The following is a 25,610-nucleotide window of genomic DNA, read 5'->3' on the forward strand; positions in this document are numbered from 1 at the left end:
TAGACACAGTCACATACATTAATGCACGTAGTTCTCTTAATGGTTTTTTTTCAGACTAAGGAAATAGAAGTTCAGAGAGGTTGTGACTTGCTAAGGACCTAAAGCTAAATTAGTGCAGAGATAAAATTCAAACCCAACCTCCAGATTTCCCAACACACCACAATGCCTCTCTTAACAAGAAGAAAAATTTCTGCTCTCCTGAGATTTTCCGTGATCTGGCCACCTAAATACTCATTTCCAGTTAATGTCTTAACTCTTACCGGATTGATCTCATTCTACATCCTTTCACTTTCTCCTTTCATCTCTTCTAAGTCTACCCATCCTTCAAAACCCAGTTTAAGTCTGAAACTTTCCTCATCCCAATGCTAATTAATTTCCCTTTCCTCTCCTCTGAATTTTTACGTCACTTATAATGGGCACCACATAATGTAGCATTCTTTGTTACATTACTTTTCGTTAAATAGACCGTAATCTCTTTGAGGACAGAGGTCATACTAAATCTTTGAAGAATGGCAATCTTTCCAATTTCCTATTTCCCTTTGAGCCATGAATAGGTAGTTCTGGAATGGATGAACGCGACCTAAACTCAACAGACAGATACTTCTTGATTAATTAAAGTCAGCCCCAAACTCTCGAGTTTAACCCTTTGCTTAATCTACCGCGCACCAGTTAATCCAGCAAGGTTGAATGGCGAACCGAGACCTCAGCCCGGCCACGTAACGCTCCCAGCGGACTCCCGCACGCCACGCCCAGCCTATTGGTTGCCGATTAGGCGTGCCCCAGCCTAGGGTGGCCGATGGGGCGTGGCGTGCGTGAGTGAAGGCGTGGCCGAGAAGAGGAACCTACGCTCTGGATCACACTCGGTAGTCTCCGGTAGTCCTCGACAACTTCCGGCAACGGTCTCCTCCTCCGCTGATTCACCTCGGGTATTTCCGGTCTCCTTCGGGCCTTTTCGTCTGGCTCCCGCGCGGGTCTCTCCACTTCGGGTTTTTCCGTGTCCCGCTCGGAGGTACTCGGCAATCGCTCGGCTTCCCCCATCCCCCGGTAACGGTCGCTGGTGAGTTTAAATGAGCCGGGGCTGGCCGGGCCGGAGCCGCTACGGGGGGGGCTTGAGGCACTGCAGAAAGTGGGCCTGAGCCTCCAGGATGACGGTGCTGCAGGAACCTGTCCAGGTAATGGTAACCGTCTTCTCTGAGGCTTGGCTCTCAGCCCCGGTCGGGAAGCAGCGTATGGCCACTCCGCGGCCTGGTGCGGCCTAGGCCCAGCTGCTTCTCCCGCCTCCCCTCACGCCGGCTCCTGCCTGTCTTCTCGTCAGTTCCGAGGCCTTGCCCGCAACCTCAGCCGTGTTACCTCTGGCCCTACGTTACTTCTTCCCCTTGGTGTGAGCGGAGTTCGGCAATAATACCTCCTTTACCCCCGGGCCAGCGTCCGGCGAGCCCCTCCTGTCAGCCCAGCGGCCGGGCCCCGGCCGGCGTGAGGGATGAGGGGCCGACAACTCGCCCCAGGTGCTCTCTTGCCTAAGGATGTTTGGGAGGCACGTTTGATCAGCGATTGTACGATCTTCATAACGGTGGGGCAAGTTTGCAGGACGAGTGTTGGTTTTGTTTTTGTTTTGTGTGAGAAGGTGGAGGGAGGGTAGGATCGGTGTTTTTAATACTAATTTCTATTTTGGTAACAGACTTTGTAGCCCACGTTGCTTTTCTCGCTCAGTAAATTTCCCTCTGGACAATGATCTGCGAAGAGAACCCCAAGGCCCAGTGCCGAGGCGCAAGCACCTCTACAAGGGGAGAGGGTGGAAACGGCGAATTGGGTTTTTTCCATGACCTGTGAGGGGGATGAGGAGTGTTTTATTGTGCCTGTGTACAGGGCGTGCAGGAAGTGAAAGACAAATGATGGTTTTTCCATCCATACCACACCAAGGTATGCTTTGACGCACAGTGCTCTGTTGGCATGGAAGAAACACTTGGATTTTTAAGTGTGTGCAGCAGTGCCAAGTCATTTCCCCCCCGCCATCTGGAGAAACTGAATCTTTTGTCCCTTGGTGATGGACCAGGTCTGTGAGACTTTCACCCTATCCTGTGATCTTTGACTTAATTAGAAGAGTTGACCTCTATCAACTGCTGTCATTGAGTCATGGACTTTCTTTATTTTGAAGTTATAAAGCAAACCGATTTTAGAAATTGCTTCATATTGCCCTTAAAGACCTGTGATGTCAAATAGTAAATATGTTAATCCATCACTCCTTCCATATTTCCTTAATTATTCTTCACAGGATGAAATATCAACTTCTCCTAGTTGGCTCCTTCTCCAGCTGTATACCTATAGCAGCTATTCGTTTTTTAATTAATGTAATGTGGGATTCTGTCTTAGGAAGTTTACCTGTTTGTACATTATACTGGTGCTTTCAAAGCTATTTCACTGGTGCTTTCAAAGCTATTTCTTTCCATCCAAATTTCTCTTACTAGTAAAGAGTCTCTTTTTTAAGATTTTTTTTTTTTTTGAGGCCTAACATGAAATTAGAAGTTGCTGTCTATACCCTCTTAAATGGATAAGCAGATCACTCAAGTTGTTTAATTTCTGTTTCATATTTTTGTTATTTTGTCTTAATAATTAATGATACAGTTGCCCTATAGGTACAGCTTCTAAAATGATAAACTAGTTTTATTGCTAGCCTATAACCACTTTTTAATAACAATTTCAACTTGCATAAAAACATGGAGAAGAAAAGAAATATGTAGCCAACTCCTTGATAGTACCCATCAGGTTTTCTCTTTTTCCTTAAAGTACTCTTAGCAGTAATGCATTTAGGTATTTTTAAAGCTTAAGAGTCAAATTTGTCTCCCCCGCCCACGCACACTACCTTTGTTTATTAGATTTGGGGACAGAGGTAAGAAGTTTTAGGATATAGCTAGGTGAGAATTTTGGTTGTAATTTTTAGGATAAGAAGTCATTCAAGAAGGGATCTGGAGCAGTAGGAGGAACAAGCACCTTTGGCTACGATGATAAAGATAAACTGATCAGGGATAGTGCTGAAAACAGGAAGGAAGAGTAAGGAAGAAAATAAAAATAGAACAACTAAATAAGATACTTTTTTTTTTAAACTATGATAAACAATTGCATGTATTTGTAGAGGAATGAGAGTAAGTTGGAAAAGCGTTTCCTTTCTAGGGATGCCTCAGAGTTTGAGGTGTTACTAGGCATAGGGAAAAGTTGAGAGAAAAGATGAGCAACTGTTTTTTGCTTTTTCTTTTTTTAAAGTTTTAACATGGAATACCCAGGTTGATATGTCACATAAGCCTATATAAGTGCTTCCTCCAAATTATCTCTTATAGGAAATTGTTACTTTTGAGTCTTTGCAAAAAATCTCTCCTATTATGAGGCAGAAATTCTGTCAATTATTTTATTTTTAAAATAACTATTTAGGGAAGACACACTAGCCTAAGTGACTTGAATCAATGCTAATTTGCATGTTTATAAAATTCACCTGATGAAATTGATTTTTAAAAAGAAATTTTATATAGATTTATCAATTATTCCTGGGGGTAGGACTTCACAGAAGTGTTGGATGAAGTTGTAAAAATCACCTTAGTAAGCAGTATAGTAAGTGGGTGCTTTACACATATAATATTGTTTTAGAGATTATTAGATAGTGAAGGAATACTTTTGGCTTGGGATAAGATGAACAGGGACAGCATCTAACGTGGATTCAAAAGGTACCATTTTCAAATAATAGAATTGAAGGTAGTATATTCAGGAAAATTGTGTTAGATGATTTCCACCCCCCCCCCCGTAATGGCTTTTCAATAAAACTGTTTTATCCAACGAGAGTAGAAAAAAATGAAATTCCTAAATATATTTTATGCTTTAAAAAAATATATGTATGTAACTAAATTGATAAATCAATAGGCATTTGACTATTTGATCTTCATTGAAAAAATTTATATATTCAAGTTAGCTGAAACATTTTGCTTATAAAATTTTCTTTTGGAAAACAGATTACATTATATTTAGGTCCAATATAGTGTCTTGAAGACAGTGCTACATAGTACCTGAACTGAGAGAATAAACTTTGGGATGGGGAGGTAGAGGGGGAAGTCATTACAAATATGTAGTAATTCCTTTATGGACTAGTGTCCCGATATAGCCTTTGTGCTTATATATAGAGAAAGCATGAGACAAATAATCACAAATTAATAATTATAAACTGTGATAAGAAGGGCACTATAAATAGGGTGTTAGGATAGAGACCTAATAGGAGGGTCCTGACCTAAGTCAGATTTGCAATTGGACCATCAATGTTCAGAAGCAGCCTCAATGATAAAAATCAAATTGGGAAGACTGTTATGCACCTGCTATGTGCCAAGCACAGATAAAAGACATTCTAAAACCTTCTCTAAAAAGTATGTTAGGATAGTTCCTTTTGAGCAAATAACATTGAAGCTGAGTTCAAAGTTTGAGAAGGAAACAGTAGTTTGAAGAGCATTACAAGCAGAGAAAACAGCATGTGCAAAGTGCCTAAGACACAGCAGAACTTGGCATTGGAAGAACTGAAAGAGGGCCAGTGTGGCTGGAGTTGCATAGTAATGGAAGGCCATTATAAGGAGTTCAGTTTTCATTCTAAGTGTAATGGGGAATCACTGAAGGATTTTCAGCCCTGGGTTGACACTATCTGATATAGATCTTAAGATCTCTCTGGCAACTGTATGTGAAAGGTCAGGGAGGAAGGAGGCAAGAGTAAACACAATCTTAGGATGAAGGTAACCTAGACTAAAGTGGTAGCAGTGGAGCAGGAAAGAAGTAGATAAATTCAAGAGATGTTTTAGAGGAAGAACCAATGAGACATGGAAATTGATTGTTTATGGGGGGATCAAGAACAGCTACCTGGATTTCATTTTGGGGGGCACCATTTAATAAATGGAGAATTCTTTGAGAGGAGACAAATTTGAAGGAGGACAATTAAGAATTCTGTTGTGAACAAATTGAGTTGGAGATATTTGTGAAACCAGCCAGTAGAAATGTGGATATATAACCTCTAATCTTTTGAGGGGTCTAGTCTTTTTTTTTTAGAGAAAGGTTATTTTAAATTTATTTATTTATTTATGGCTGTGTTGGATCTTAGTTTCTGTGCGAGGGCTTTCTCTAGTTGCGTTGAGCGGGGGTCACTCTTCATCGCGGTGCGCGGGCCTCTCACTATCGCGGCCTCTCTTGTTGCGGAGCACAGGCTCCAGCCGCGCAGGCTCAGTAGTTGTGGCTCACGGGCCCAGTTGCTCCGTGGCATGTGGGATCTTCCCAGCCCAGGGCTCGAACCCGTGTCCCCTGCATTGGCAGGCGGATTCTCAACCACTGCACCACCAGGGAAGCCCAGAGGGGTCTAGTCTTGTTGGGAAGATAAGTATACTTAACAGGAACAACTGGATAATGTTACAAGTCCGTATGTGATTGCACAGATAACAATAAATACAGGAAAGAGAGATCCTGGTAGACTGGAAAAATGGGAACGGTTTCTTGAAGGAGTAGAACTTAAAGCTTTAGAAGGTGGAAAGGGTTTGGTAGGGAAGAGAGAATATTCTTGGCATGGAATGGCATGAGCAAGAGCCCAAAGTTGAGAATGGTGTTTAGGAACAGGAAAACAATAAAACTATAGCATTGGCTAGAATGGAAATAGAGGAGGAAAAGGTAAGGTTTTGCTAGCCAGGTAGAATCAGGTTACAGGGGACTTAACATCCAGGCTGAGGAGTTTAGATTTAATTTGTTGGTAATAAATAGCCATTATAGGTTTTTCAACAGAAAAATTATGTAATGAAAGCACTGCTTTGGAAAAATTAATCTGATGCTATTGGGAAGGAGGGACGAGACAAGATTTAAGGAGACATAAAGGCTAGTAGAGAAATCCAGTTACATGGTAATGTACATCAGGGTTTCTCAATCTTGGCACTATTGATGTTTTGAGCAAGCTAATTTTTCGTTGTAAGGGTACTGTCCTGTGTATTGTAGAGTGTTTTGCAGCATCCCTGGCCTCTACCCACTAGATGTCCCCTCCGTTTGTGACAACCAAAGATGCCCCCCAGACATTACTACATGTCCTTTTGGGGGGCAAAATTGCCCAGACTGAGAACCACTGATGTAGACCTGAACTAAATTAGAGTTCTAGAAATTAGATTGTAATGTATAATAGGAAAATTCCACAGGGATTTTTTTTCTTCATACCTTCTTATATTGTTCATTTCTTTTATGATCTAAAAAAAGATCTTTTATGATCTAAGAGAAAACTATTTTCTTTTTTGACAAAAACAAGAACAACACAAAACAATCTATGTGGTCACATTTAAGTCTGAATTAGTTGTACAACTTACAGAGGCTTGTGTATATTTAAAATAATATTTTATATTTAAGAAGAGCAAGCAAGTAAGGAACTTTGCCATTTAATTTCTGTGGTGTTGATTTAATTATCTTTAAAATCAGTGTAGCCTAGGACTGACCCATTAATTTAATCAGTAGGACTTCTCTTTTAAACTTTTTTTTGGGGTCAGTGGTGGTGTTGCTCTGCTTGGCTTCATAACCTTTCGCAGCATTTCGTCCATCTGGCTTTACTTTGCAGAACTCCTGAAGTGATTCACTGAGTGACATTCTTTTAGGGGCAGGTTTACACCAGCAGTTGAGCAGTAGATGAATAACAAGGGGGCTAATCTTAGCCCTGTCTGTCATGAGCTACCAATTTGTAATGCTTTAGAAAATAGTTTATTCCCCACTCCATTCCCCCAAAAGAGATACATAGCGTCACTCAGATGCTTGAGCAGAGTGGTGATGGAAGCTGTATGTGGCAAGTTTTACTTCTGGGATGTATGGGAGTTTTTGTTGCCTGCCTTCACTATCCCTTTCTGACCCTCTTAAAAATTGGTGATAAAGGAATGACATTGTTCTGAGCAAAACTTGCTTTTAAATCAGGAATGGATAGAACTCTTGAATATGATACTTTTTTTCTCTTTCATTTATTTAATTTTAAAAAGACAGAAAGAAAGTCAAAGTTCTAGGAGTTTTTGGCCATAATATTTATGTGCCAAATTTTCCTGGTGATCAATATCACTAATGTAGCTGGTGAATCAATCATTTGGTCTTTTGTGGCTTATATGTTACAAAATAAACAACTGTGGCAGATATGATGAGAGATGTTACCTAATACAAACTATAAATTATATTTATTGAATTTGTTTATATTAAGAGCTGGAAAAGCAAAAGGTTTTAAGTGCCTAATGCGTGCCAGTCAGTATACTAGGAGCACCATATCATTTCATTTAATCCACACAAGTCCAAAAATAGAGTTCCATTTTTCACATGAGGAAATTAAGGCTGAGAAAAGTTAAATAATTCCCCAGAGTCACACTGCTGAAAGTGCTGGCACACACATTTGAACACAGGTCTCCAACATCAAATCCTGGGTATATTCTTTCTACTCACCATGTTCTTTTAGTAGGTTCTTAGGAAATCCCCATATTTTATAAAGGAGTAATTAGGTGGTAATTATTTGCATTACAAAAATAATTCTATGTACCATGGAGTTTCTTTCGAGATTTCCAGAGATCCTTAACTATTGGACATATAATAATACAGAAAAACTTAAGGCTAAGACTAACATAAAATGCTAACAGTGGGAGGACTGCCAGAGGTAAAGGCCATTTGTTTATTCATCCACCATACATTAGTTAAGCACCTACTTAAAAAGTACGTAATAAATGCTGGGAGTATATAGTGAGCAAAAACAGATGTAGTCCCTACCTTTCTAGAGTTTATATTATAGTGAGGAAGACGTTACTCACATACTCCCCTAAATATGTGTAAAATTAAAACAGTGAGAAGTATTGCAAAGGAAAGGTACTTGGTGTCATCAGAGTGTATAAGGATGCCTAACCTCATCTGGGTGTCCTAAAAAAGCCTTCCCTGGGAAAGAAGTCCAAAGAATGACTAGAATTTGCATATTTTGAAGGAAAGGAGGGGGTGTGCCAGGCAAAATGAACGGTATGTTTAAAGGACCTGTGGCAGAAGGATAACATGGCAGATTTGAGGAGCTGAAAGAAGGTCGTTGTGGTAGCATGGAAAGCATGAGAAAATATGATACAAGATGAACAGAAGAGGTAGGTACAGACTATACCACACTGCCTAGTTTGGTGGCTTTTGCTTTTGTCATTAAGAACAATGAGAAGCCACTGAAGGATTTTAAGCAAAGGGGTAATGTGATCAGATCTGACTTGTGAAAAGCTCATAGGGAGAGAATGGATCATAGGGTAGAAAAGAATTCAGAGGGGCTAAGTAAGACACTCTTAAAGTAATCCAGGGGAAAAAAATGGTCTGCCTTTAAAAGTAAATGTTTAGGGGACTTCCCTGGCAGTCCAGTGGTTAAGACCCTGTGCTTCCAATGCAGGAGGCGCAGGTTCGATCCCTGGTCGGGGAACAAAGATCCCACATGCCACACCAAAAAAAAAAAGTAAATGTTTATTAAGTTTCTTCCTTTCATTATTACTGCAGTTGCCTAATTTAAATGAGTATCATTTTGGGCTTCCCTGGTGGCGCAGTGGTTAAGAATCCCCCTGCCAATGCAGGGGACAGGGGTTCGAGCCCTGGTCCGGGAAGATCCCACATGCCTCGGAGCAACTAAGCCCGTGCGCCACAACTACTGAAACCCGCGCACCTAGAGGCCGTGCTCTGCAAAAAGAGAAGCCACTGCAATGAGCAGCCTGCACACCACAACGAAGAGTAGACCCCGCTTGCTGCAACTAGAGAAAGCCCATGCGCAGCAACGAAGACCCATCGCAGCCAATAAATAAATTAATTAAAAAAAATTTTTTTTAATAAAATGAAATAAATGAGTATCATTTTGAAAGATACCTATAGGCATAGTTTCAGAACCCTAGGTCATATATGATCTGGTAGAACACCAGAAGGCCAGATCAGTTCTTTTGGGGGTTTAGAATTTAGCCAGGCACTGTGCTAGGCTTATCTCAGAGGTAAGTATTTTTATCCTTATTTTACAGATGATTAAAGCTAAAGCTCAGAGAATTGACTTGGTCATCTAGATTAGTGTCCGAGGGATCTTTATCTGCCTTGGATTGAGGTGTGGAGATCATATTAAGTATTCAAGAAATAATTGAGTCAAATTAGGTTTGAATACCCTTTAGCTGTTGTTGTCTGAATGACTGTTTTTTTGAGTTATTCTATCCAAATGTTGAAATTCTCTGAGGAAAACACAGTTTATCGCATTACCTTTTATCTATCTCTTTGCTGTGTTGTAGTATAGAGGAAATATAGATTTTAGATAGCAGTGATTCTGTAGTATGTTTAAAACCTGCCATTATATTCACTCCTTGCTAACACCACATATTTTTGTTCAAAGGTTCAGCTTCCTGACTGTTTGATAAGAAAACAAAACCACAGTGAGCACGGTGACAATGACCAGATAGGTGCCTGTAGAATAATACCTGACTTATAATTTCTCATTGTCAGTAAAGACCTGAAAATTCAAAATGTGAAGGCTTTGTGCAGCCTACCTGAAGAACTTGATTTTCTCAAATTGGTTCAGTTTTTTATGGTTTTTTTTTTTTTTTTTAACTGCAATCAGGATCATATAGCAAACAAAGTAGGTGCTCAATAAATATTTACCAAATGGATGAATGATGTGTTTCAGAGGTGGTAGGCATATTGAATAAGATGATAAGGAAAATGATCTAAGTAGTACGGAGACATGATCTCAGCTGCCATTTACCAGAAAAATCTGGTTATCTTCCAGGTATTTATAGATCACACCACTGAGAGATTTTATTGCCCCAAAACCTGATGTATTCCAACCCCTCGGTCAGACTGACCCTTATTATCTCTTTACCAGATTCTTGGTTCCTTTATAATGTTTTGCTTATTGTATCAAGGAAGAAACAGCTGGATGTTATTCTGTATTTTTTTTTAATTAATTAATTTATTTATTTTTGGCTGTGTTGGGTCTTCGTTTCGTGCGAGGGCTTTCTCTAGTTGCGGTGAGCGGGGGCCACTCTTCATCGCGGTGCGCGGTCCTTTCACTATCGCGGCCTCTCTTGTTGCGGGGCACAGGCTCCAGACGCGCAGGCTGAGCAGTTGTGGCTCACGGGCCTAGTTGCTCCGCGGCATGTGGGATCTTCCCAGACTAGGGCTCGAACCCGTGTCCCCTGCATTGGCAGGCAGATTCTCAACCACTGTGCCACCAGGGAAGCCCTGTATTTTTTTATATTGCCAACATTAATGTTTTAATCATGTTTATAAGAATATCTCATATTTTACCTCCAGATTGGGTTACTAAAAGTTTATAGGTCAGGAAGTGGAAAATAGATTCAGAGTTTTAAAACATTAATTCAACAAACTTTATTGAGCATTCACTATGTTTAAAGACAGTTATCTAGGATAACTAGGGAAATAACTTAGTTAAGTAGAATAACCAGGGAATTATAGAGAAAAATAGAATCTGGCTTTTGCCTGCAACAAGTTGCAACCTAGTTAACCAAATAATATAACCAAATCTAATAAAAAGCCTGATTTTTTTTTTAAAGTATAAACAAAATTGTCTAGGACCTCATAGGATGGAGTAATTAATATTGCGTGGGATAGATCAGTGAAGGCTTCATGAAAGGAAGAGACCATGTAAGCTGAATTTTGAAGAAAGGATGACAAATTTCAGGAGATAGAAGTTAAAGACAAAGGACAGCCCAAACAGAGGTGAAGACTCTGAAATATGAAAATACAGCTGATGTTTAGGGCCTGATGGAGCTTTATTCTGTAGATGTTTATTGTGTAAACTTTGTGGGGCTATCCAAGAGGAATCATTAGCAAGTTTTGATCAGGGAAGAAGACATGATAGTGATAACGATGAGGGCAGCAGCTAAAATTTATTGAGTAATTATTAGCTATGTGCTAGGAACCATTGTGTACTTTATTGGAGTCTCATGTTTTAAATTAAGAGACTGAGTCTTAAGAGACATTGTTACTTGCCCAAGACACAGAACTAGTAAGTCATGGAACATGAATTTGAACCCAAGCCTCTCACTATTGTCTCATGTTTAGCAGTGATGATGTTTTTGTTTGAGGAATTCTGGGACAGGATGGATTACATTATAGCCTGTAGGTAGAAAGACCACTTAGGAAAAAAGTTTACAGGAAGGAAGATTCTGTTACAGACTGGGACTAGGAGAGAGGGGATAGACCCTAGGTACTTTTCTTTATGTGCAGTTCTACAAATGATGGTTAGATTCACTAACCAGCCCATTAAAATCTTTTAAATCCATAACTTACGCAAATTGATTTACCAGTACAATTGTTATTTCATGTATACTTACCCAACCTTTCTGACCTTGTATGGTGAAGGACTTTTTGAGTTTCAAACGAGGAGTACCTCTCCTAGTCGTGGCAGCAGCAGTGCTCCTCAAGGCACTAGTACTGCTGTAGTCTCTAATATGCAAAAGAGAAAGCACGTGTCTAGGTCAGTAACTTGTCTCTTCCCCTTTCAAGTATCTGAATTGAATTCCATAAATATTTATTGAACACCTTTTATGTATTGGGCTCTAATACTGTCTCCCATCAGCTAGACCAGTGATTCTTAGTGAACCAAGATATTTGTGAACCCCAAACACTGTATACACGTTTTCTGTATATATGTCCATGTGCTTTTTTCTGGGGAGGAGGTCCATAGCTTTTATAAGTTTTTCAAAAGAGTATACTATAAAAGGAGAGAGAACTGCTTACCTAGAAAGTAGAAGAATCGTTCTGAACCCTGAATGCTTACCAGTAAAAAGGTTTAAAAATAAGGATATCTAAACTCAATCCCAGCTTCCAGAGATTGTGATTCAGTGGATTTGAGGTAGAGCACCACAAGAAGGGGTTGATAGCCACTGATCTAGACAGGAGTAACACTAAAATGCACTCTATGAGAACAGAAACTATGTTATTTATTGTGTGCCTAGAGTCTAGAACGTGCTGGCACACAGTAGACACTCAGTAAATATTTATTGAATGAATGAATATTAGAGCTCTCCAGTGAAGAAAGCTTTATGAAGTAGATATTATTTAAGCGGGGTCTATAGGGATGAGGAGGAAAGCTTTATGAAGTAGATATTATTTAAGCGGGGTCTATAGGGATGAGGAGGAAAGCTTTATGAAGTAGATATTATTTACGCTGGGTCTATAGGGATGAGCAATTTATAAGAGGAGGTAGGTGAAGGAGCCCACATTCCCCAGTGAAGGAAAAGGAAGTACAGAGACACAGAGGTCTAAAAGTTCATGGGGAGTTGAGGGAGTAAATTCAGATATGTTAGGAGCCATACAGTGAAGAGCCTTATCTAATACGTTATGGAGTTTGCACTGTGGGCAGTGAGGTTTTATTACTTAAATTAGACATGTTAATTTGAGTATTATATGCAAGGCTCTGTGCTAAGAGTTACCTTGAAACTCTCTATGTTTGTATATTTATGTTCTTTTTCCTCCACTTACAGGCTGCTATATGGCAAGCACTAAACCACTATGCTTTCAGAGATGCAGTTTTCCTTGCAGAGCGACTATACGCAGAAGGTTTGTAATCTATTCATTTCTATAGAACTGTAAAAGAATAAAATATATAGAATTCCATCACTTTTTATGACTGTAACAAGATTCTGGGTATTCCTTTTTTTTTTTTGGCCACGCCACACGGCATGTGGGATCTTAGTTCCCCGACCAGGAATAGAACCCGTGGCCCCTGTATTGGAAGCACGGAGTCTTAACCACTGGACCACCAGGGAAGTCCCCTGGGTATCACTTTTGTTTTATCTTTATGGTTGACACTAGTTCATAAAAATATTTCCGAGTATCTGTGTAGCTCCTTATATGCTACTTTTAATAACTGTGTAGAGTTGCTTTGGGTTTTACGCTATGGTTTACTTAATCATGTTCCAGTCTTTAGGTATTTTTTCCCAGGTTTTTTATTAGAGTCTGTATTCTGTGGCTTAGAGCATGGGTTTTGAGCCTACAGCCTTAGTACAAACCCTAACCCTGTCACTTAAACATGCAGTAGTATACTGTGGGCAAGTTACTTAAAGTCTGATTATTTCAGATTTCTCATGTATAAAATAAAGATAATAGTAACTGTCTCAGAATTGAAGAATGAAGTGGTATATTTAAAGCACTTGGCACAGCCTTCTGGCATGGTAATAAATGCTCAGTAAACATTAGCTGGTAATGTGTGTTTTGTTTCCATCATTAATTATTATAATCCTCTTTCTAAGATGCTAAGATAGATGATTATGTACAGCTTTTCTTTTAAGTCATTTCCTTGGGTTATATACTCTAAAATGGAATTTATGAGTCAAAAGATGTGATCAGTTCTACAACAAATTACTTTTTGCCCAGTTGATAACCCAGCAGAGAGAGGTGTGATAATCAAGGTGTCACCAATAGTGTAAGACTTCCTTCATAGTCCTATCAATATCAGATTTACCATTATAATGTATTTTTGCTTACTGGAAAATTGTGAGGTATTTTGTCTTGCATGTTTATAACTGTGAAGGATTCTGGGTATTTTCTCAAGTGTTTGTTTTAATTTTATTCCTATTTCTGTGGCTGTATCTTTGTTTATTGCATATTTGCTCCAGATTCTTTGCCTTTTAATCTTAATTCTATTGATTTTTATTAATCTGATATTTTAAATTGTTATGTAGTTGAACTCATCAGCTTTGTCATTTAAACTTTCTCCTATTGCTCCAGTAGCTGGAAAAATGTCATCTTTCTGAACTCAATAAACATATAGTTCTTGGTAGTTTAAAAAAAGTTTTTAAAAATTTCTGCCACAACTAAGATCCAATGTAACCAAATAAATAAATATAAAATAAATAAATAAATAAAATATCTTAAAAAATTTTATCATAGTATTATTACTTAATTTAGTCCATGTTATTTATTAAATAATTCCCCCCCCACCCCACATGGTATCTTACTTGGTTTTATATTAAATTTTTATTTATTTATTTTTTTATTGAGGTATAGTTGTTTTACATTGTTGTGTTTCTGCTGTAAAGCGAAGTGGAGTTCCCTGGGCTATACTACAGGTTCTCATGTATTAGATTTTTAAAAAATGTTTTGCTCTGTCCCCAGAACCTCGCCTCTCTTTCATCAGTTAATTTTCTGTTTTTAACTCAGTATCATACTGTTTTATTATTAACACTTTATATTGTCTTTTAATATCTAATAACGCCTATCTCCCATCATTTTTTTTCCGATTCTTTCTTTGCTAAGAAGTCTTTACCCTTTTTTAAATTCTTTAATTTTTTCATGTGTATTTTACTACTGCTTTGAAATTTCACAAATGTTTTGATCAGTGCTGACCTATATAAGTCTATGAATTAATTTAGGAAGTACTGATATCTTACTATCTTAAAGCCTTCTTAACCAGAAACAGTGCTGCCTTCTTTTTACTCCAGTGTTTAACTCAGTTTTCCCACTTTATGAGTAACCTCCCATTGGATTACTTACCAAAATTTTTAATTTTTTTTATGATTGTAGGTAAGTTTTATTTTTGTGTGTCTGCATGAACTAGTAGTGGAACCTTTCTGCTCAGTTATATGATTTTACTCTAATAAAGTGCTTAGTAACCCAACTGCAGGCATAGAACGTAGATATTAGGGGTTTGCTAGGCATGTGTCAAAAAGGGACAAGGGATAAGAACATTAAGAATACAGACAAGATGTGGACCAGGAAATGTAAACTACATAGGAAAGTTAACACAGGAAGGGATTGGTAAATAAGAGGTTTTAGAGAGGTACTGGAAGTCCAGATGAAGTTGAATTGGGAGATATATGAGAATAACTTAGGAGAGGAAGACCGTGAATGAGGTGCAGAATTCTTTCGTTAATGAAGCAGAATGTCTTGAATTTAGTAACTGAGAGTTATAAGGAGAAGGTATGAATCTCAGGAGGAAGGGATTTCACAAAAGGACAAAGGGTAATGCTTGGAAAAAGTTGTGAGAAGCAAGGAGGAAACCAACCTTACCGTGGGATAGGAGGGAATTAGCATTCCTTTGGGAGTGCTGTCAGGTCCTCAGGGGAGAACAGGAGTTCATTGAGGAAAGTGAGGGAAGATCTGTTGAGCAGAAGTCTGAGGTCCAAATGAAAAGATTTAGAAGAGTGAGAGGCTTAGAAAGAAGGTAATATAATAGATTGCCCTATTCTGCTCGATTATGTAAAAGCAAGGTTGATTGTGGATAATCTACTTATATATATTTTCATTGATACCTAGGCAGCCCCCATGTTTTGCTGACTTATACTTCTTTCTTTTTTTTAATTTGTTTATTAAAGGGTAGGCAGTTTCTAGTTTATTATAGTTAGGTTCCAAAAGATTGCAAATTAGTGGTTTCAAATTTAGATGATCAGGTTTTCCCATAGAATTGAGGCAGGATTCCAAATTAATCCACAAAAAGCTGTTTAATCCTCTCTCTACCTGTGTCTGATAACAGTGCTTAACACTTGGAAAGTTGCTCATTGTTAGTTTCTCTCAATATAGAACCTAACTACTCTGTTTGACTATATTTCTATGAGGGAAGATTTTAGAATTTAAGTGCAATGGGAGCAGATACTATCCCAGCTCAATAATAATAACAGTAATTCTACCATTTATTGATTTCTTACTGTGTAGTAGGACTCTGAGTACTTAATATTAATTCCTTATTTAGTCTTCAACAATCCTATAACATAGACATTGCTACTACCATTTTAGAAATGAAGGAACTAAGACCGTTGTTCACCAGGTTTCTACCTGTCTTAGTGATTAATGGGCCAGATGTAGAAATTGCATTGAGTATAGTGATTTCCATAAATTGGGCTTAGTTGAAGAGAACTGAATCAGAGTAAAAGGTTCAGCTTCTGGTTCTCTTCTCTGTCTTAACCATGATATTGAGAGCCCAAACTCACAGAAATATGTGACTGCAAATGGCAACATTTAAAAAAAATTACTTACACAGTTATGTTAAGGTCATCATTGAGGGAAGTTTTCCAAATACTTCTAAAGTTATGGCATATTGTATCATTTTTAGGCCATTACTTGTGGAAAATTTGATAAATGTTGTCTTGTTGCTAAAAATTCAAGTCACTTTGTCATATGGGGGGACAGAAAGGATATCTGGCCCATTGGCCTGCTCTTTTACTGTCATCGTTAAATTCTTACTGATGAAAAAGATGATCTTTTTATTTTTAATATTCTCTTTATTTATTTATTTATTCAATTCATTCATTCACTCATTCGTTCATTTGCCATGCTATGCAGCTTGCGGGATCTCAGTTCCCCGACCAGGGATTGAACCCAGACCACGGCCATGAAAGCCCGGAATCCTGACCACTAGGCCACCAGGGAACTCCCAATGCTATTTTTTTTAATCATCATAGTTTTCATTTTCATTAGGTGTTAGTGAATTAAGACTCTGGTCTTCCCAATGAACTTTTTAAATCCAAGACTCAACTATTTCAATGCATTAACTTACATGTTTCACACAAGCATCACATACATCAAACTCAATTCATGCAAAACTGGATTCATAATGTTCCCACTGTAATCTGACACCAATAAGTCTTAGTAGAAAAGCTTCCTAACTGATTTTCCCATATTTACTCTTTCCTGCCGCTTCCCTTTCCCCCTCCCAAATCAACCCATTCTCTTTACTTTCCTTCTCAAAACCCTTTAGAGATCTATAATAGCTATAATAATTTATCCCTAAATCTTTACACAGCTTGCAAAGCCCTGCACAATCTGGCTGTCTGCTTTCTCCCTGTGTATTGCCATTTCCCCCTCAAACACTAAGGAGCCTTTTAAAAGTTCCTCCAGCCCTCTTATCTGTGGTGCATTTACTGCAAGCATATTTTCAAAGTATTTAAAAATATTAACCTCCATCATATACAACAAGTATAAAACCAGTTAGTACTGAAGTTTAGGATGTGAACAAATATAGAGAAAATAAAAATTAAGAATAGTATTAAAATACTGAAGTTGTATATGTAGGTGAAGTGTTCAACAACAGAAATGACTCTGAAGGGTGGAACAAATCATGTATGTAAAGTACAGCACCCAGGCATTTGGAAACAGCAAAAAAAGTGAGAAAACGGAATTACTTGAGTTTGTGGCTCAATGTCATGTATATATACCCCACATGAACGTCAGATGACTACTCAGGTATTGCAAATTTAGGAGAAGGTCAATAATAATAATTTAATAATGGCACCTAGAGCTCTTACTGTGTGTCAGGTGCTATCCAAAGTACTTATATATTAACTCATTTAATTCTAACAGCACTAAGTACTTAGAAGTAGGTATCACTATATCCTTATTTTACAGATGAAAAAACAGAGGGTCAGAGAAGTTAACTTGCCCTAATAAGTCACGTAGCTAATAAGTGATAGTGTGAAAATCCGAACTCAAGCAGTTTGGCTCTAGGGTCATTACTCTAATCCATGTGCTGTACTGTCTGTAGGTGATGTGAGAACTTAAAAGATAATTAAGATGAAATGTGTAGGGACTTCCCTGGTGGTCCAGTGGTTAAGACTTTGCCTTCTAATGCAACGGGTGCGGGTTCGATCCCTGGTGGGGGAGTTAAGATCCCACATGCCTTGAAGCCAAAAAAAACAAAACATTAAAAACAAAACAAAACAAAACACAGAAGTGATATTGTAACAAAATTCAATAAAGACTTTAAAAAATGGTCCACAGCAAAAAAATCTTAAAAAATAAAAAAAGATGAAATGTGTATCACAAATCATAGATGATTCCATAGGTTTTATGCCCTTTGAATACTTATAACATCAGAGTTTTTGACAGGGTGGCAAGCAGAGTACTCTGACCTCTAAGGAGTTCTCTGTGGTATTTGTAGAGTTTATCAAGGCTAGATAGAGAGCTCTCACCTCAACAGACTTTTAAGTCTTACCAAAACTGGTCCATTTTGGAAAAGGCTGCTCGTTCAGATGATAAGCCAACGTGAAGAAGAGGTGTCTATCTGGTTTAAAAGCACTGAGGGACTAATTCATCTTCCCATTTGATGGAAATGTATCTGAAGGATGCAGGCTTTAAGCTCCTCTTAATTATTTTGGGCTTATATTAAATGACCTAACCTATATTTGAAGCCTAACCTGTTTGTAAGAAGAGGACTTTCAGTATTGTTCTGTAACTTCCTGTTTGTTTTTTCACCTAACAATGCATCCTGGAAATCTTTGTCAGTTTTTTTTTTGACAGCTGTAGAGTGTTTAATCACATGGATGTACCTTAATTTAACTCGTACATGATTGATTATCAGTATTACTTTAAGAGTGACTTTGTGGAATCAGTGTTTACTTTATTCCTGTTTATAAAACACAGCCATCTCAGGACCACCCATGGGTTCTGCATCTGCAGATTCAACCAACTGCAGATGCAGAACCTGCAGCTACAGAGGGCCAGTTGTATATTATGCACTATATAATTCCCAATCACATATTTTAATTAAGGCTGTTAATAAAGGATGGCAAATAAATGTCATGCAGACATCTATAACTATTTCCAGATCCTGTTATTTTGATCTCTGCACACTTACTGGCAAAGCCATGATCAACCTTAGAATTTTTCTGAGTTTAGCACTTGAGGCAGCCACTATCAGTCAGTTGGTGTTACTGTTCCAGATGAAATCTATTTGTCAGTACTCTACCTTTTTTAGATTTATTATAGCCACTTACTGCTGGTTCACTAGCTATGTTTGGGGCTGTCAGGTTATTTCTGGGAAGCCTCAAAAACCACGCATGTCTCTCCATGTGTTTCACAACCCTTCAAGTTGTTCTGGATTTACTTCACTATCTTATAGTTTCATTAAGCTTAAGATTTGTTTAAACCTCCAATCTATAATCTCACTTAAACATATAGTTTTTAAGTCATCACACTTCAAAAAGTAGTTGCAGTATGACACTAAAATCACACACACAATATTTGGTATCTTTATGGTTTAAAAGCACTGAGGGACTAATTCATCTTCCCATTTGATGGAAATGTCCCTGAAGGATGCAAGCTTAAGCTCCTCTTATTTTGGGCTTATAATAAATGACCTAACCTATATTTGAAGCCTAACCTGTTTGTAAGAAGAGGAGTTTCAGTATTAGGGAATTTTACTACAGTGAAAAATGGGCCTAAACATAATCAAGTGTTTGTAAACAAACATTTAATAAAGCATTTTTATAGCTGAAAGTTGAACTAGTTTTGGGGGGCCATTGTTTATTGGTATAATAACTAGTTTTTAAAAGCTTAATTTTTTAGATGACAAGAAACTAGGCCTTTGCAAAATCTATAAGAAATCACACTTTCTAACTTATATAAATTAGCACTTGTATTTCAATGAAATTAACAGTTTGTTCCCACTGCAATAGAGCTCCTCATTCATGTTTTTGCTTCTGAATCACAGATACTACTGTAGATCCTATTAACACATACATGCTAAAATTTCTTATCACTTACTACATGTCATTTATTGTACACTGTTTTTTATACTAGGGTTTCGTGAAAAATACAGTGGACCAGAGAAGAAAGGTTCTGTTGGGTTTTGCTTGCACATACATGACATACAACAACAACAGCAAAAAAAAAAAAAAAGAAAGAAAGAAAAGAAAAGAAAAAGGAATATCTTTATAACAGGAAAATTTCAAATTACTTTTTTATCCCACATCTTTGAGTTAACTTTTCAGGAAGATGTGGCAAGTTTATCTGTACTTTAAAACAGTGATTCTCAAACTTTAGCATGCATCAAAATCACCTGAAGGGTTTATTACAACACAGATTGCTGGTCCCCACTTCCAGAATTACTGATTTTAGTGGGTCTGAGCTATTATGGAGCCCAAGAACTTCCATTTCTAGCAAGCTCCAAAGTCATTCTGATGCTGGTATAGGGACCACACTTCGGGAACCACTGGCTTACATGATCCCTCAGTGCCGTGGTATTATTACATAACCCATTTTTAGAAGCACGGAACAGATTTTTCCCTCTTTCTTTCTATCCCCTTTATTGTTACCTTTCTAGACTCTCATCTGGGGACTTCCCTGGCGGTCCAGTGGTTAGGACTCTGCGCTTCTACTGCAGGGGGTGCGGGTTTGATCCCTGGTCCATTGGGGAACTAAGATCCCACATGCCACGTGGCGTGGCCAAAAAGAAAAAAAAAAACTCTTATCTGGATTGGTTGGGAGGTTGTGAGGATAGAAGTGAGGTGATGGTCAGTTTGGAAGAGAGTAAATAAGGGGAAAACTGCCACATTTCATTAACTAAGGCATTTTCTAATGTAAAGAAAAGGAAAGAGGTTGATAAATAATTCAGCTCTTGCCATTAAAGAGCAGTTTAATTATTGTTACTGGACAAGTGTCAAGTCTGTCAATTGAGTGTTTAAATAGTGTGGGTATTCACAATTTAGAAATTATTTTCCTTTTTCTTAAATTATCTTGAATATACTCTAGTGTATATTTGGTGTTAGAAATAAGTGGGTTGTTTTTTTTGTTTGTTTACTTGTGTTCCAATCTGGTCTTTTTTTAATGTACAGATTGATAATTAGGTTTATAACCCTGAGTTTCCCTCTCATGAAATTTGACTCCTGTCCTCTCAAAGAGTCTATTAGAAAAATACTACATAAAAACAAGATGCTTTTCTGGTAGTCTATTTATGTGTAGTTGTGTGCATGTGTTTGCTTTTCTTAAAGATTTACAGAGAATACTACGATTTTCTTCATTGTATTATTTCCTTGGTTCCTTGGGGAACTAACTTTTCTATCAGAATATTATTTCCTTCGTTCCTTGGGGAACTAACTTTTCTATCAGAAAAGTATTTCTCCTTAATTCAAATTTGAATTAATAAATTGTTTTTTGTATTAAATAACATGCCTGATTTTTTTTGTTGTTGCTGAACTTGTTTACCTATTGGTAGATAAAAATGATTACCATTCAACATACTGAATAATAGACAATTTTTTTGTGTGTGTGTTCTTAGTACACTCAGAAGAAGCCTTGTTTTTACTGGCAACCTGTTACTACCGCTCAGGAAAGGCATATAAAGCATATAGACTCTTGAAAGGACACAGTTGTACTACACCGCAATGTAAATACCTGCTTGCAAAATGTTGTGTTGATCTCAGCAAGTAAGTTTCTAAATCTTTTCTATCTAATTTGTTCTACTTACACTGTAGAATTCTAGATAAAATTCTTTTGATGGATTAAACTCTGACTGACTCCCTTTCTCCCCTCTTTTAATAGTAGAGGTTTGTCTATTTCAGTAACTTTTGAAATGTTTACACTGCTGCTTATGGCATTATTATTTTGTTATGGAGGGATTTCATTGTTATGGTATAAATAATAGAATTTAACTCTGGAGAAACCTAAGTTATAACTAATTCCAGTCATTTTCTAAAATGATCTTAAGTGTTATTTCTTTTCCTTTGCTTTCATTGCTAGACCAGTTGGAATAAGCCTGAAAACCTAACTTACCAGTTCATCTGAGATTAATGCTTCCTTGTGTCTAGATAGTTGTGTAATTATTTGCCTTTCAAGATCATTCTGTTTGGGAACCATTACTCCTTTGAAGCAAGGAGGCAGATTCAGGAGAACATTTCTTTTGCACAGTACAGTTCAACCAAGTCAGCTGTCCATATTCTGAATCTGGAGGCAGCTAGAGATTTAGCTAGTTGTATTCTGTCAAACTGTTTTCTGTGCTGTGAGAAATGGAATAATGGTAAAGGTGACTAAACAGATAATTGTAAAAGCCTTTGTATTTAGTCTGTAGATTTACAGTGAGAGAATACAAATAAACCTCATAAAGTCTCCATAGTCTGCTAAATATTTTATTTGTCCAATGTCTAATTGATGACTTTTAAATTAAAGCTAGCTAAAATATATATAAAATTTCTGAGACATTTGTTATTGAATTATTTCTACTCCAAAGATTCTAATGTTAAATTCTTAAAAATGTACTTATTTAATTTACCAGTTTCTTAAGCCAGTTCTTACATTAGACATTCTTATCCCATTTATAAATATTTATAGTTTTTAAAAAGTCCCACTGATAGTAACAGAATTTTAGATACCAAGTTTTATGTTTAGGATATACTATGTAAGCTTACTTGAGAGTTTCCACATGATGATTTGGAAAAAACTTTAAAACACAAACCATTACAAACTCTGATATGCTAAAAATATATAGTGAAATCAGGCAAATTTCTTTTCCCTTTGGGGAACATTTGTAATTTTCTATATCAAGAAAACATAATTGATAAATAGAGATGAAGTGCTATTCAAGTTTTATTTGTAAACCTAAAAATAACTGAGGCCATTAAGTATGCAGTTTTTAATTAATATGTTAGTCTTGTTTAACCTGCTTGCAAATTCCTACTTCAAGGAATTATAGAACTAAGAAGGACCACCACATCTGTTAATGAAGAACCATTCATATTTTTCCCCCAGTATAATGGTCTGCCGTTTCTTTTGACGTGAGTAATGTGTATGTTGCTCAGACTAGATTTGTACATACAGAGACTAAAGGTAACTGTTTCTATTTTTAAAAGTAAGACTGAAATTTTAAGATTTACTTTGTCTCCATAGTAAGAGGTACATTAGTAATGAAGAATGTCTTTACACACACTGCTTTTTATATTGACTTTTTTTTTTTAATCTGTAAATTTGTGTTTTAAAGGCTTGCAGAAGGGGAACAGATCTTATCTGGTGGAGTGTTTAATAAGCAGAAAAGCCATGATGATATTGTTACTGAGTTTGGTGATTCAGCTTGCTTTACTCTTTCATTGTTGGGACATGTATATTGGTAAGTAAGAATGATTCAAATTACCAGAAATTTGTTTCCAGTACTAGAATGCTTTGTGGTTTAAAAAAACACTATGTTGATCTGTGTTTATCAAATAGCATTTGGTTGAGTAGTACACAGTCTTGTAGTTAGTTCCATGATCTTGTTAAACCTGTAAAACAGAGATTTCGATCCTGTCTATGACTGTCCACTTTGCTTTAATGATAAACAGCTACAGCAGCACTACCTAACAATTGAGTGCACATGTGGGTTTTTTTTTTACCTTGGGTGAGGAGAATATCTTCATGTGACCTACCGAAGAAAAAGAAGCAAAGAGTGAAGTTTTTTCTGTAATATTAAATATCACCACTGCTCCTTAGAAAGAGGCATGAAGTCATGTTTCAGTAATACAGAATACAGTTCCCATCTGGTATGTCATAATGAACTTGACAAATTTCCTATGAGGGTAGCTGAAATGATAGTGATTTTACAAATAGTCTTAAAATTTATTTACATTTATTTTAAATTAAGTCTCTTAAAAGCAAGTGAGAATGAATTCAGAGTTATCACTATGATAATATTGTTCTCACTGATTTTTATTCAGAAATACTGTGAGTTGGGGAGTAATTAGGTAACAGGAATTGTTCAACTGCCCATGGGAGGGCATTTCATGTGTAAATGTCATCTGTTGCACGTGGGAGAAATGATTGAGGATTGCTTATCTAAAGAATTAGGTTAACATCTGTTTTAAGATAAATTGAGGCTAGTTTGAATAGCAGTTTTTTTAAAAACCTTGAAAATATCTTTTTGAACAGAATAAATTATTTGGCTGAAATTTGGGGCTCATTTTCAGATGGCACCACTCTTTTGAGAACAGGAGTAAGTAAAGATATAATACCAATATCTTCATTTATCTTAATAGAAGGACTTGTAGTAATGGATTTAGTTCATGCAACTATGATTCTTGTCATTTGTTCAAAACACTTTGAGATCCATCCCCTATTATGGCTACACACCATACTTGGCACTAGGAATGTAAAGATAAATAACTCCCTGTCCTCCTCTCCATCCCCCAAAGGTTTATAATAAAGTGTAGGAGGAAAGAAGTAGTAAACAAAAGTTAATAAATTTTTTCATCACAATTTAAGTGCTATGATAAAATTTGAGCAGTATTCTGTTCCAATGAGGGAATAATCAGTTCTACACAGTTAAGAAGAGAGGTAAGATGGTAACTAGGAAAGACTTGATAGAAGAGTCTTTTTTGTTTCTTTTAACTTCTCAATAATAAGAAAATTAGAAATTAGAAAATGGGCAAAATACTTGAATGGACAGTTCACCAGAGAGGGTATGTGAATGGTAAATAAGCACATGAAAAGATGTACCAAATCATTAGCCATTAAGGAAAAGCAAATAAAAACTGCCATTAGAAGCTATTACATGCCTATTAAAATGGCTAAAATTAAAAGTACTGACAGTATCAATTGCTAATGGGGATGCAGAGCAATGGGATTTCTCATACATTGCTGGTGAGAATGTAAAATGGTACTTGTACTGAATGTTCATAGCAGATTTATTTATTAAAGCCCAAAAATAGAATCAACTCAAATTCAGTGGGTGAATGAATAAAAAAAACTGCATCCATACAATGAACTACTACTCAGCAATAAAGAGGAACGAACTATTGATAAACATAATAACTTGGATTTCAAGGGCATTATGGCAAGTGAAAAAAGCCAATTTCAAAATTTTACATACTCTGTGATATCATTTATATAACATTATTTAATAAAACAAAGTAAGGGAAAGTGTTAAATCATAAAAGTGCTATATATATTACTAATTATTTTAAAACAAGTTCACTTGTTTAAAAGTTTTTGAAGGTGCAGTTTTATCAAGTCCTAACCATGAAGAAGGAAGGTTTTTCCCCTTCCTCAGAGAATAAGGATGGGTTATTTTTATTCATCATAAAGTTTAAAGGGTTAAGTATCCAATGGGGCACAACCCTGCTTCAAAAACTGGCGCTTCATTTCAGTCATCATACACCTGTCTTGTGACCAAAGTTGCACCCCATAATCTAGAAACCCATGTGTTATTGTTTTGAAGCTACAGCTTGTTAGCTTATCTTTTATCTCCAGTATTTTGATGTAGACAATTCATTGGTCTTTTTGTCTACAATAGCACATGAGACTTGCATCTTTAGGACACAACTGATACTAAGTTTGGTTCTTAGATTAACCTATTTCTTCCCAGTGCCATTTAAATAGTTTTTTCTAACCCAAATTCTTCGGGAAACTTCTTTCAGAGTTTTAGTTTTTAAAAAATTCCGTCTAAAGTTGGGGCACTCCAGGCAGCTTAATTTTATTAAATCTTTCCCCCTTTTTATCTCTCTATTGAATAGAGAGATCTGTCTCCCAGATTTGATTATTGTAAGTCCACATCTGGCTTCTTCCCCAGTTAACTTTTATGTTATTGGGTTGGCCAGAAAGTTTGTTCAGGTTTTTCCATAACATCCCAAATGAACTTTTTGGCCAACCCAATATTTATACGTACCAGTATCTATCCATATGTGTGCATGTGTGTGTATATCTAATCTCTTCTTAGCAGACATTTAGTTTAACATTTATTTTATGGTCTATTAGTCAGATCATGGCTTATTATAAAAATCAGCCTTGGCAACTTATCAAAGGTTTAAGAAAATTTACCTTTTGCTAATGTAAAAAGAAAATATAATTTACATAATACTGGAGAAGAGGATTTTCATCACAAATGATCACCTCTTACATTTTCATAATATTTTTTCTTG

General features: G+C 36.9%; 1 protein-coding gene across 13 annotated transcripts in view; it reads left to right on the plus strand.

The window, feature by feature from the left end:
• The first annotated feature begins 818 nt into the window (after positions 1-818).
• Positions 819-25,610, plus strand: part of CDC27 (cell division cycle 27) — a 57,230-nt gene continuing 32,438 nt past the window's right edge. For 4 of the 13 annotated variants that reach the window (XM_082443294.1, XM_082443298.1, XM_082443296.1 and 1 more), the window contains exons 1-4: positions 1,214-1,570; positions 12,501-12,576; positions 21,008-21,155; positions 22,703-22,828. In XM_082443294.1, coding sequence (XP_082299420.1) covers positions 1,481-1,570; positions 12,501-12,576; positions 21,008-21,155; positions 22,703-22,828 — 440 coding nt within the window. In that variant the 5' untranslated portion in view covers positions 1,214-1,480. Of the gene's footprint in view, positions 1,173-1,211; positions 1,571-1,989; positions 2,054-12,500; positions 12,577-21,007; positions 21,156-22,702; positions 22,829-25,610 lie in introns of those variants that run through there. The other 9 variants (XM_082443302.1, XM_082443304.1, XR_014257900.1 and 6 more) reach the window with 6 other exon arrangements.

This window comes from Balaenoptera physalus, assembly GCF_965194825.1.
Source record: "Balaenoptera physalus genome assembly, chromosome: 20".
NCBI lineage: Eukaryota > Metazoa > Chordata > Mammalia > Artiodactyla > Balaenopteridae > Balaenoptera > Balaenoptera physalus.